Source organism: Nansenia antarctica (genome assembly GCF_963989245.1).
Source record: "Nansenia antarctica genome assembly, chromosome: 11".
NCBI classification, from domain to species: domain Eukaryota; kingdom Metazoa; phylum Chordata; class Actinopteri; order Argentiniformes; family Microstomatidae; genus Nansenia; species Nansenia antarctica.
Window position 1 is genome coordinate 17,773,113 of NC_137681.1, and position 12,577 is coordinate 17,785,689.

General features: G+C 46.9%; 1 protein-coding gene across 1 annotated transcript in view; it reads right to left on the reverse strand.

The window, feature by feature from the left end:
* The window catches only part of abcc3 (ATP-binding cassette, sub-family C (CFTR/MRP), member 3), a gene marked incomplete at both ends in the record, with an annotated part of 40,137 nt that overhangs the window by 8,113 nt on the left and 19,447 nt on the right, over positions 1-12,577 (reverse strand). The window contains 15 exons of the mRNA XM_080541751.1: positions 368-587; positions 1,356-1,503; positions 1,735-1,846; positions 2,295-2,478; positions 3,405-3,572; positions 4,029-4,205; positions 4,479-4,605; positions 4,876-4,942; positions 5,975-6,062; positions 6,503-6,649; positions 7,266-7,469; positions 8,181-8,273; positions 8,503-8,664; positions 8,904-9,081; positions 10,183-10,425. Of these exons, the coding sequence (XP_080397877.1) occupies positions 368-587; positions 1,356-1,503; positions 1,735-1,846; positions 2,295-2,478; positions 3,405-3,572; positions 4,029-4,205; positions 4,479-4,605; positions 4,876-4,942; positions 5,975-6,062; positions 6,503-6,649; positions 7,266-7,469; positions 8,181-8,273; positions 8,503-8,664; positions 8,904-9,081; positions 10,183-10,425 (2,318 nt within the window). The remainder of the gene's footprint in view (positions 1-367; positions 588-1,355; positions 1,504-1,734; positions 1,847-2,294; positions 2,479-3,404; positions 3,573-4,028; positions 4,206-4,478; positions 4,606-4,875; positions 4,943-5,974; positions 6,063-6,502; positions 6,650-7,265; positions 7,470-8,180; positions 8,274-8,502; positions 8,665-8,903; positions 9,082-10,182; positions 10,426-12,577) is intronic.

Below are 12,577 nucleotides of genomic sequence, written 5' to 3' on the forward strand. Positions count from 1 at the left end.
CAGGTTAGAAGGTTTTCCTCTGGTTTATAGTAAGCTACAGTATGTTGTAGAGACCAAAGTCATGACATCCCACCATGACATGACACCCAACAGTTAGCATTAACAGTTAGCATTAAATAGCAGCTAAGTATAGTTAGATAGTAATATATACATATTACATACATACATACATACACATAATAGTCAATAGACAATTGTACAGTACATTGTTATGCGTGTCTAAAACTATTCTTATACTGAATTATTACTGTATCCTAGTGCATTATGAGTATGTATATAATGAGTTATACATATGAGCTTCATAGAAAGTGTTAGCGGTATCCCTATCTTGAAGTGATTTCAGGGGGGGGGGGGCTTCTCCTCTTACCTTGTGTCATGCCCAGTGCCGCGTACACGCCCACTCTCATGCTGACGTTGCTCTGAGTGTTGTTCCTGGAGTTGTTCTTGGTGTTGTCGTTGGTCCACTCGCTCAACCAAACGTTGGCGCCGATGGCGGCGGCGTTCTGACAGGCGTACAGGAAACAGATGAACAGTGACAGCAGCGGACCCACAGCTTTACAATACTCCCAGAACACCTTGAACTTCACCTGGGGGAGGGGGGGGGAGAGAGACAGGTTAGAGGTCAGCGCTAATTTAGGATACAAGATTCAAGATTCAAGATTCAAGATTGCTTTATTGTCTGTCACAGAGTGACAGAAATTCTCCTTTGACAGGCTTTGTGCAGTTCATGAATACGTTATCCACATTAAAAACACACATAGGTCACATACATACAATACAAACAGACAGATATAACAGTGTTTATAAAATGTAGTGCCTATTTAAAAATCTAGTCATTTAAAAATAATAGTAAGAAAAACAGTATTATGATTTAAAAAGCTAAAATGCTAAAATTTTGTGGTTTAAAAGAAAAACAGTGTGCTTCCTATTTTAAAATGTTCAGGGCGGTGGTTGCAGTGGGAATGAATGATTTTTTAATGTGTTTTTCCGTGCCAGTGGAATTCTATAACGGCGGCCTGATGGAAGTGGCTGAAATGATTGGTGGAGGGGGTGAGAGGGGTCCTGTGTGATTTGTGTGGCTCACTGGAACACCTTGAGGTCTGAGGTCTGAGGGACTTCCTATGTTGACCAGCAGGGGGCAGATACGTCTCAGGCACCTCAAAGGTCAAGTCCATGTGGGTATCAAGATAATAGCATTCTTACTAGAATGTAGTTGGTACTGATTTGTCCACCTCAATGACTTTGTTTGACTGGAGGACGTTAACAACATGATGACAGTAATCCTTACTTATGATGACAGTAATTCTACTTATTATTATTATTATTATTACTGCAGTACTTCTGCTACCACTCACCCTGCCGGTCTCAGCGGTTTCTGCCTGGATGAGTTTGTCCACTTTCTTCTCAGGCAGAGGCTCTGTGAATTTCCTCTCACTGCAGCGACGCTTGCGTACAGACCTGGTCTTAGGGTTCTCCGCGTCTCCTGAGATGATACTGATCTGCCTGCAGGGGACCGGACGAGGACAATCACATACAATGTACAGTATATATAGAGCTTTTTGGGATATGTGTACCGTATGAACTGTTATATAGGGGGTATGAGTACCATATGAACTGTTATATAGGGGATATGAGTACCATATGAACTGTTATATAGGGGATATGAGTACCATATTAACTGTTATATAGGGGGTATGAGTACCATATGAACTGTTATATAGGGGGTATGAGTACCGTATGAACTGTCTCTTTGTTTCGTCAACCACTGGAGCCACCATGACTGTGTGGTTACTAAGGGTGTCGTCAGGGAATGCTTCTTCGTCGTCGTCGTTGTCAATCAAATCTTCTGTGAGGGGAAGTACACAAGTCACAACGTTACTATGGTAACTATGGGTACGGTATCGCTTTAACATCAATATGCATTAAAGGCTGTATGATGTGATTCAACATGTTTGAATGGATTAATATATAAAGAAAAGAGGATCTAGACTGCAACTTGATCTCTTCAAAGATGTCTTCCTTGCTGACGCATTTCGGGGCAAGCTCCTTCGTCGAAGCACGACATCCAGAACCTCTTTCTCTGTATATATGCCTCATATTCCATTGACTGAGCACCCCTCCAGCGGTCCGACTGAAAGCCAGCACTTTTTCCGCAATGTTTTCATAAGCAAACGAGTAATGACTGGGGAATTACTAATGAATATGCGATGACCAATTTCAGTTGTACATTCTATGTACCAACAGTCGACCGTAATCAATGCCTTTAAATAACCGTCCCTGGCCTGATGTCGTACCCGTGGCCTCGTCCTCCTCTACGATGTCCTCCAGGGAGTAGTTCCTGAGGAACTCAGCGAAGGCTCCGTTCTGTTTGAGCAGCTCCTGGTAGGAGCCCATCTCCGACACCCTGCCTTCCACCATCACCATGATGTTGTCCACCTGGGGCAGGAAGCTGATGCCATGTGTCACCAGGATGCGCGTCTGGAGGGGGAAACCAAAGAGGAACCGCTCATGTCAGATGACGAAACGTTGCGTCGCCGATATCGCATTTGTTATATTGCACATCGTGCCCATCAAAAGGGGCACGCCCTTGTACACACACGGTCGTGATTACACACACATCACAGACATTTCATCACAGGACCACGACGATCCATGTTATAACCTGAATCTACACAACACATGCCTCAAGGTTTGCTCACTCAAGATCTGGCGAGTTTACACCTAACACCAGTAGTTTGCTATCAGTACAACGTCATAAACATGATAAACCAACAAGAAGCAGAGAGGTAAGTAAAGCCATAAAACCACAATAGGAATTACAACTTCCTCTATTGTAGATAACGCTCATCAAGACCAAGCAGTTCCTGAACAGCACACTATTTGTGCTATACCTCAGATTTTATCAAATTAAACTTCATCATAAAGTCATTTGTGGCACTAACAACGCTTAGGTTGGGGGTTCAATTCCCTCTGGGACCATATATACTGAACAACGTATGGACTCAATGCAATGTCAGTTGCTTTGGATATTATAATTATTATCATTATTATTATTATTATTATTATTATTATTGTTATTGTTATTATTATTATTATTATTATTATAATATAATGACTAGCAAAGCTATGTCCTCAGTAAGAGTGTGTAGGGCTATGGCATTAACAAATCTGAGAGGCTGCTCACCCCAACCTTACCCCCAGTACACCAAACCCCAATGTAACCTGAAATGAATGCCTGAAATTAACCATATATGTATCCTTCAATTATAGCAACTTCCAGGATGGTACAGTTGTGTTGGATACCATTCCTCTCATTCCATTTCATGCATAAATGAGCCCGTCCTCTAACGTATACCTCCACCAGCCTCCCCTGATACAAACGGAACAGCAACACAGCTGCTTACCTTTCCCTGCATGGCCCCCTCTGGTCCAATGACGTTGTCGAAGATGTGTTTGCCCACGTGTGCGTCCACTGCAGACAGGGGGTCATCCAGCAGATAGACGTCTGCCTCGCTGTACAGACCCCTGGCCAGACTCACTCTCTGTCTCTGGCCACCTGACAGGTTGATGCCCTGGGAGAGAGACAGACAGACAGACAGACAGTTAGGCAGACAGGTAGGCAGTCAGACAGACAGACAGTTATGCAGACAGGTAGGCAGACAGACAGACAGTTATGCAGACAGACAGGTAGACAGACAGACAGACAGTTATGCAGACAGACAGTTATGCAGACAGACAGGCAGACAGACAGTTAGTCAGACAGGTAAGCAGACAGACAGACAGGTAGGCAGACAGACAGAGATGAAACTCCCCATCTTTCCTTCACTTGAACTGATGCTAAACAATTGGAAAATGAAAGCAAATTCCTAGTAGCAGAGAACTGATACATTGGCTGTGCTAGAAGGCCATTCATTCACCATAACGCCCTGAACACTCACCAATGCTCACATCAGTCGGTGCAGACACAGCGCAGGAGAGTTAAGACCACTGGAGCCACTTTAAGCCTATTGAGACACTTATAAGTATACCTTTTCCCCGATCTCTGTCTGGTCTCCTCCTGGTAGCACTTCCAGGTCAGGGGTCAGGGCGCAGGCCTCCAGGATGCAGCGGTACTTCTGCTCGTTGTAGGGTTTCCCAAACAGGATGTTGTCTCTCAGAGTTGCGTTCTGGATCCAGGCTTGCTGGGGCACATAGGCTACCGAGCCCTGAGGAGGGGGGGGGGAGAAGGGGGAGGTTGAGAGCGAAAGCGGGAGGGAATGGAGAGGGGAAGGTGAGAGGTTGGGGGGTGGGGGGGAGTTGAGAACGAGAGAGGGGGGGGGAGCCCATTACAACTCCAGTTGCCTCGAGATTGTAGGGACAGGGACAAAGCACCTGAACATCTGAAGCGTTCCCAAGAGGCAGGTAAGGACACTTGAAAATAACAGTATCAATCTTTAAGTGAGCCCCTGAATGGGTCTAGTGAGCACTGTGCCCTGTACCTTTATGGAGATGTCTCCCTCCAGCCTCTCCATCTCTCCCAGCAGAGCTGACACCAGGGAAGACTTCCCACAGCCCACATGGCCCACCACAGCCAGCAGGGAACCTTGGGGGACCATCATGTTGATACTGCGGAGACAGCAGGAGAGAGGCATGACTAATTCATGCTTTTCTTTGTCCCAAGGACCATGCACCACGTGTACCGTATGTGCACTGCGACACCCTGTTTACCGAGCAAGCTAATGTGTGTCTGTCCCAGAGCGTGAAAACACAACCACATACCAGTGGTTGGATAGACCACACAACCACATACCAGGTGGTGGTAGAAATTGGGAGGATGGGATTTCTCAGATTTCTACCATTTCATTGAAGTAGCACAGGGGAAACATGGAAACTCACTTGTGCAGGGCAGGAGGATCATCTTTTCCCCAGGTGAACTTCCCATTCACAACGCTCACGGAACAATCTGAGAGAGAGAGAGAGAGGACAAAGAGCACGGTTACACTTCGGTATGGGGAACACTTAGAAGCCACTCATTGGTAGCTTCTAAATGTTTAAGAAGCTAATTGGGCAATTTTACTAGCCATTTATTTTAGTCTTTATTCAGTGTTTTCTGAGTCATGTTATTAGACATGCAGACATGCATAGCTGTGGTTTCAGCAACCCTCTAATCACTGACTCACACCAGAGGTTTGAACCTCACCTCAAGGCCAACCCGCAATAACGTCATATAATATCAATAATCGTTGTGTGGGTGTGTGTGCAGGGACGTAGGAAGTATATTTCGCGAGGGGGTGCTGCCTAAAATGTTGTGAGAGAAAATGTTGCATGTACTGTAATGCTGGTGACTTTTGATGGGAGATATAACATAGAAGATAGACTTTCCCATACGGTCACACGCACCACCAAAAGAACACAAGATTTGTATAAATACAAATAACTACGTGCCCAGGTGTGTGGTGTGTCGGGGGGGGCGATGGCGGCATAACAGTCACAAGAAGTGTAAACAGTGACCAAGCCATACCACACTGGTACAATAAGTTACTCTACAACACTTTACAACTCAATGCCAACCAAGTCTGTTCCAAAAGTGACATAGCAAAGTGACACAGTGACAAAGCAAATACCAAACTGGTACGACAAGTCACTCAACGGGAGCACAACTCAGTTCAACAAGTTCAGTGTTAAAAGAAATGAGAGCGATGATTCAACACTGCTGTTAATCCACCCGCAAACCCCTGTCCATGTCACTCAACACTTACAAACGGCAAGAACGACAACAATGAATGAATAGCAGAGATGGTGAGGCAGAATCTCACACATACACATTCACACACACAGTCACACACACCTGGCAAACATCCCAAAAGAATCAGTATGGCAGCCCATGGCAACAGCCCATGTCACGATGACTAGGCAGAAACAGAGACCACCCCCCGTATGACTCATACAGAGGCGCTGTGTGGAGGAGGCGGGGGGGGGCGGCAGCCTTATTTACCTGCGGCTATGTTCTTCCTGTCTACTAACTCCGGGTCCAGCTCATCATGACTCAGGAAAGCATGGATACGCTTCAGAGAGACGTTGGCCTGCATGTATACAATGAAGAGTAAACACAGGCACCCACCACCCACAGACACACACAGACACACACAGACACACACACACACACACACACACACACAATCTGAGCAATTTGAGTGCAACATTCAAGATCGGAGGATCTTCGTTATTGTTTACATAAAGCTCTGGAGCTCCTATTGAGTGAGGTGGGGGGGAGAAAAGAGGGGAGTGGAAGGGAGGAGAGGAGAGGAGAGGAGAGGAGAGGAGAGGAGAGGAGAGGAGAGGAGAGGAAAAGAGAGGGGAGGGGAGGGGAGGAAGGAGAGGAGAAGAGAAGAGAAGAGAAGAGAAGAGAAGAGAAGAGAAGAGAAGAGAAGAGAAGAGAAGAGAAGAGAAGAGAAGAGAAGAGAAGAGAAGAGAAGAGAGGAGAGGAGAGGAGAGGAGAGGAGAGGAGAGGAGAGGAGCCTACCTGTACCATACTGCTGATGACCATAGGCAGCATCATGAGTGGAAACCTCAGGATATTGAAGAGGGACAGGGACACAAAGGCCTTCTCTGCATCCAAAACATTGTTCTTATCCACTGTCACATACACGGCAAACGTTGTCATGGCAACCTGAATGAGACAATTCACCAAAAGCTAAATAAAAATCCTCCTGGCCACACACACACACAGAGACACATAAACACACCCACACACACACACACACACACACACACACACACACACACAACATGGAAATCACTCCACTCTCTCGAAACACAATGACCTTCTCCAGTTCTCTCCATCTACACGAGTTGGCTGGCAGTCTTTCAAGTCTTTCAAGTATTTCATTACATAGTAACCTTCATCACATCTTAGTGTAGCTATGCCAGGTGAGGCTGGTGGAGGTCGAAATAGGAGGACAGGCTCATTGTAATGCATGGAATGGTGTGAGGTTTAGTATCAAATACACATGTTTAAAACCATTTCTTATTCTATTCCATGCATTAGAATGAGCATGTCCTCCAATTTCTACGTCCACGAGCCTCCTCTGATCTGTGTGTAATCTTCTGAGTGAAGTCAAAATTAAATGAAAATGACATGCTTGTCACTCAATAAACGACTAAACCTGTTCTATCTCAGCGGCATGTTTGCCTTTAACATCACTATTCTCCCTCCCTCCCTCCCTCCCTCCCGCTCTATCTACAATAATGGAAGATGTGTGTTGTGTTGTCGGGGTGGTCCATACTAAGAACGGGGCGCTGGTCCAGGCCATGGTGGAGACAGCCCCGAGGTAGGCCGTCTTCCGCAGAACATTGAGCTCTTTCTGCCGGATGGCAGAAACCTTCTCCTCGAAGGAGATCTCCCAGGCGTACAGCTTCAGAACTTTGATCCCGTTCAGAATCTCATTCATCAGCTTGATACGAGCATCTTTATACAGCATCTGTTCCACCTGAGCGAGGTGGAGAGAAAGAGAGAGGAATGGAGCGATGTAGAGAGAGAGAGAGAGAGAGAGAGAGAGAGAGAGAGAGAGAGAGAAAGAGAAGGGGGGTAAAGAGAGAGAGAGAGAGAGAAAGAGAGAGACAGGAAGAGAAAGAGAAGAGAGGGAGAGACAGAGGGGGGGAAGAAAGGGAGAGAGATTTCAAAAGAGCCCTACTTGAGAGAGCATATCTATTGTTGTTTTTCCGTTTTCAAGAGAAAAAATAATTCCGCTGCTTTCAAAGCTTTATTTGATGAATTCAGAACAAGACAAGCACATATCAAGGCGACTAGCACATAGAGTACTTTTTAGCACATCTTCTTCAAGTGCTTGATTTTCACTTTTATTGTGGGCTTTCCCTTAGTTTGACACAGTGTGAAAAGAGGAACTGTTGAGAAGTGTTTTTTCTACAGGGACCTGGAGTACGGCGCCAGCCTCACACACTATCCTCCTGGTGCCTACACTCACACACACACACACACATACACACACACACACACGCTCTCTCTCTCTCTCTCTCTCTCTCTCTCTCTCTCTCTCTCTCTCTCTCTCTCTCTCTCTCTCTCTCTCTCTCTCTCTCTCTCTCTCACACACACACACACACACACACAAACACACACACACACACACACACACACACTGATATCCTAGCAGACTGGAGGAGATGCATTGGGCTGCAGGTACCTGATAAGCTCGTGTCTTCATGGCGATAGCAGCGTTGAACGGTATCAGCAGGACCATCACCGCCACCCCAGCCAGCACGGACGGACCAAGGTTCTAGAACACACCGCAGGAACTCAGTCCATACACAGAAACCAGGCACAATCAATCAACACACAGAGAGAGGGCCTTTCCGAGAACCTGCTCGAACACTTCCCGCAACAGCGTGAGCAGCGCTGAAAAAACTACGCTAAAAAGACTTTTGGTTAGTTAGAAGACCCGCCAGAGTCTTGTCTATCTATGTATGGGAAACACTGGATACCATTCCTCCCCCCAGCCCACCTACCTGCCAGAGGAAGTAGAGGGCCAGGATGATCTGCAGAGGGGCGGACCACAGCATGTTGAGGAAGGTGGTGAGGTCCATAAACCTCTGGGCGTCCACAGACATCAGGTTCACGATCTCCCCCACCGTCGACGAACGCTTGGCCGCGTTTGTGATCACCAGAGACTGGAGAGGTAGGAGTGTGTGTGTGTGTGTGTAGTGGGGTGGGGGGGGGGGGTTAAAAACACAGAATTGGAATTGACATTCAAAGCAACATGCTGTGGCAGGGCTGACCAGTGGCCATATTGGACATGTCATTTGGATTGTGTGTGTGTGGGTGTGTGTGTGTGTGTGTGTGTGTGTGTGTGTGTGTGTGTGTGTGTGTGTGTGTGTGTGTGTGTGTGTGGGTGTGTGTGGGTGTGTACCTTCCTGTAGATGGCTCCGATGATGGCGGTGCGTAGTCTCATTCCAGTCACAAAGCAGTAATGGAAGTGTTGGTGGAGGATGAGCGTCTGGAGGAAGGCCGTGAAGAACATGAGGAAGGCCAGGGCATAGCCCCACCAAACAGGGGCGTCCCTCTGCTTAGTGAAGGAGATCAACATCCTGCAGAGAGAGAGAGAGAGATGAGAGGGAGAGATGAGAGGGAGAGATGAGAGGGAGAGATGAGAGAGAGATGAGAGGGAGAGATGAGAGAGAGATGAGAGGGAGAGATGAGAGGGAGAGATGAGAGGGAGAGATGAGAGAGAGATGAGAGGGAGAGATGAGAGAGAGATGAGAGGGAGAGATGAGAGAGAGATGATAAGATAAGAATGTTATGAGCTGTCCAGTGAACTCTGGCGCATTTAGACGGTTGTGTGAACGGATATGTTGATGTACAGTATGTTGATACTGTCCCTGTCAGCTAAACTGCTCAATAAAGGATAAAAACATAAATAAATATGGAATATAATACGGAATTCTTAACATCCACAGGATTATTGCAGTCTACTGAACATGGAGACACACAAGAGCAAAAGCCGGGTGGTCAGGCCTTCAGTCAGAGCCTGGTTCACCCCATAACCAGTTGAACAACCCAGAGGGGCGTGATGTCTCTATCAGGGGAGGCCGGTGGAGGTAGAAATCGGAGGATGGGCTCAATGTAACCCTAACCCTACCTCCACCGGCCTCGATATCTCTGTGTGGTTTATGGAGGGTTAATATCTAACTAACCATCTATAATAATGTCTCATTTCAAGGAAATACAACACTGGTTTCACATTTTCACAGAAAAGCGCCCATCATTCAAATGCATAGGCCTTCTTATATATATATATATATATATATATATATATATATATATATATATATTTGCATATTGGCTTTGCATTGCAAACAAATAAAAACCATTGCCAGCTGATGGCGAGGCCAAGGGTATCAGACCACACAACATGCAAAGGTTACAGGAAATAGCCAGCGGCAGTGGAACAATACTAGCCTGTCACTGATGGCCACGTAAAAGTTGTTTTCTCCAAACAATTTTCCCTGTGATGACTAGAATTCACAGTATGGGGTGTTACCACACTACAAGGCCGACCCGAACCATACACCCTGTAGTGTGTCATTTCAGACACTGAGGTGGATGGTGGATCCGTAACCAGGCCCAGCCTAGTTCAGCTCAGCTTGGTTGGGCTCTGTAGTGTGAATGTGGACATTGTCTTCCCTCACCTGAGGAGCTGGGGGTTGACGAAGGTGATGAGGTCCTGTAGTAGTTTGAAGGCAGAGCCGATCAGGAAGTAGGGTGCAAACGTTTTGACGAGGGAGCGCAGGAAGGACGGCTGCCTGGCAGCTTTCTTCTGTTTGGACAACAACACCTCCGCCTCCTCGGGACTGGTTTCCCCCCCGACGTGGTTGGACTCTCCCGTGGGCTCGGGCTTGGAGTACTGAGCCTGGGGGGTACGGTCCTGCTCACTGGGGAGGGAAGAGGGGGGAGAGGGGGAGAGGGAGAGAGAAGTTCAAATAAGTTAATTGAATGACATTTCGAACAACTAAGGCAGTGTCCTTCACTTGTTACTAAAGGGCTGCTGTGCGTCCCAGATTATATTACCGCCCAGCACTAGCACGACTAGAAAGTGAACTAATGAAGATGTTGACAGTTAGTTGATTGTTCTAAGGAATGTTGTTACTGTATAATTAAAACGTGCGAGTGAGTCGCAGAGAAGCCTGAGAAAACAAAGCAGCGTTTCATTCAACGGGTGTCAGTTTCCCTTTTACTTGAAACTTCAAGCAAATTGCCGACTGGTCTCAACATTTTTCTCACACTCAAGACGTCAATGTGGTAACAAAAATCTCCACGGTGTGTCAGAATCCAACGGAGGATTCGTCACAGACCACAACGCACTGGGGTTAAGGACTGTCAGAGAAGATCCCTCAGTCTCCCCAGCAGGTTTCTGACGCCGGCCGCTCATTAGAGGCTTACACGACTCAGTGATTATTGCTTCACTAGACGCTGTGTTTTCTGAAGGAAACCCACACCAAACCTGACAGGAAGAAGTACGAGTAGAAACACAAAGAGGAGAATAGAGAGAACACGTTGAACAATCACGGAGGTCATAGGTCACCAGACACTCCCAGGCTGGTGTGAAGTGTGTTTAGACAAGACATTTTGTGGGAAATTCAACCAGAGCCAGGGGGAGGCTGGTGGAGGTAGAAATCGGAGGACGGCCTCATTGTAACGCACTGAACGGAACGAGGAAACGGTATCAAAGGAATCGAAGGTGTGTGTTTGATACCGTTCCTCGTTCCGTTTCCAAGCGTTACAATGAACTCGTCCTCCGATTTCTACCTCCACAAGCCTCCACTGATGTGAGAGTAATGTCTCTTTAAAGCATGGGGCCCGTGGTCATTCGCCTGGTAACCAGATCTCTCTCTGCTTTAACCAGCCTCTTAGAACATCTAAAGCATCGTTCCTGGCTAAAGCAGACGCCATGGAGAACAATGGGTCTCAGAATGGAAACCGTTTAGTAAAACACCTGAGAAACCGCAGGGGAGAGTGAGAGAAGAGAGATCTCTTCCAGCACGTAAAACCACCAAATCAACAGGTTTGAGAGTCCAAACCATCACACAGTACAGTGCATGCTATAGACAGAACAACTCCAAAACATGTTCCAACAGTCTTTTTCAAAATGTCACAGCAGTGGAAATTGCCGTTTGTACGTTTGCCTTTTCGTTTCTTATCAACTACGTTCTACTATTCAACACTCATACAGCCTTTGATTTTGCCAGAGCCGAACCCACTAAGACAACTTCCCCTGTCACCTATGACCTGCACTGGAAGAGGCTAAAATGTCAAGCCCAATGTTGACTAAGGCTGTGGACTGTGGACATAACCTTACACGAAAGCCTGAGCAAGCTTTCTCTCAGCATTCATCCATATTTGTGTATGGAAGTAAGGGTACAGAACTTCAAACCAACAGTCATGGGGCTTAAAATCACAACAACTCACATCCCAAAGGTGTTCTATTGGATTCAGATCCGGTGACTGGGAAGACCACTGAAGAACTCCGAACTCATTGTCATGTTCATGAAACCAGGTTGAGACGACTTTAGCTTTGTGACGTGGTGCGTTACCATGGTGGCACACTCCAAGAAAACATTCCACACACCATTACACTACTTGAATGAATGAGAAGGTGTACAGGTGTTCCTGATAAAGTGCTCAGTGAGTGTAAATGTATTAGATACATCTACAAATAATATTGTGACCTCTCAGTCATCATCCGTTTCTCCACCCCTCTGTCCTTCTACCCCTCCAATGATCTATTGATCGATCCATCTTTCACACACCCAATCCATTCATCAACCCTCCCTTCCTCCCTCCCTCCCTCCCTCCCTACCCCCACCCTCCCTCCCTCCCTCCCTGCCACACACCTATTGTATCTCTCTCCCTCCCACCAACCCATCAACTCCCCTCCCTTCCTCCCTCCCTCCCTCCCTCCCTACCCCCACCCTCCCTCCCTCCCTCCCTCCCTGCCACACACCTACTGTATCTCCCTCCCTCCACCAACCCATCAACTCCCCTCCCTCCCTCCCTCCCTCCATACTTCCCTCCCTCCCTCCATAC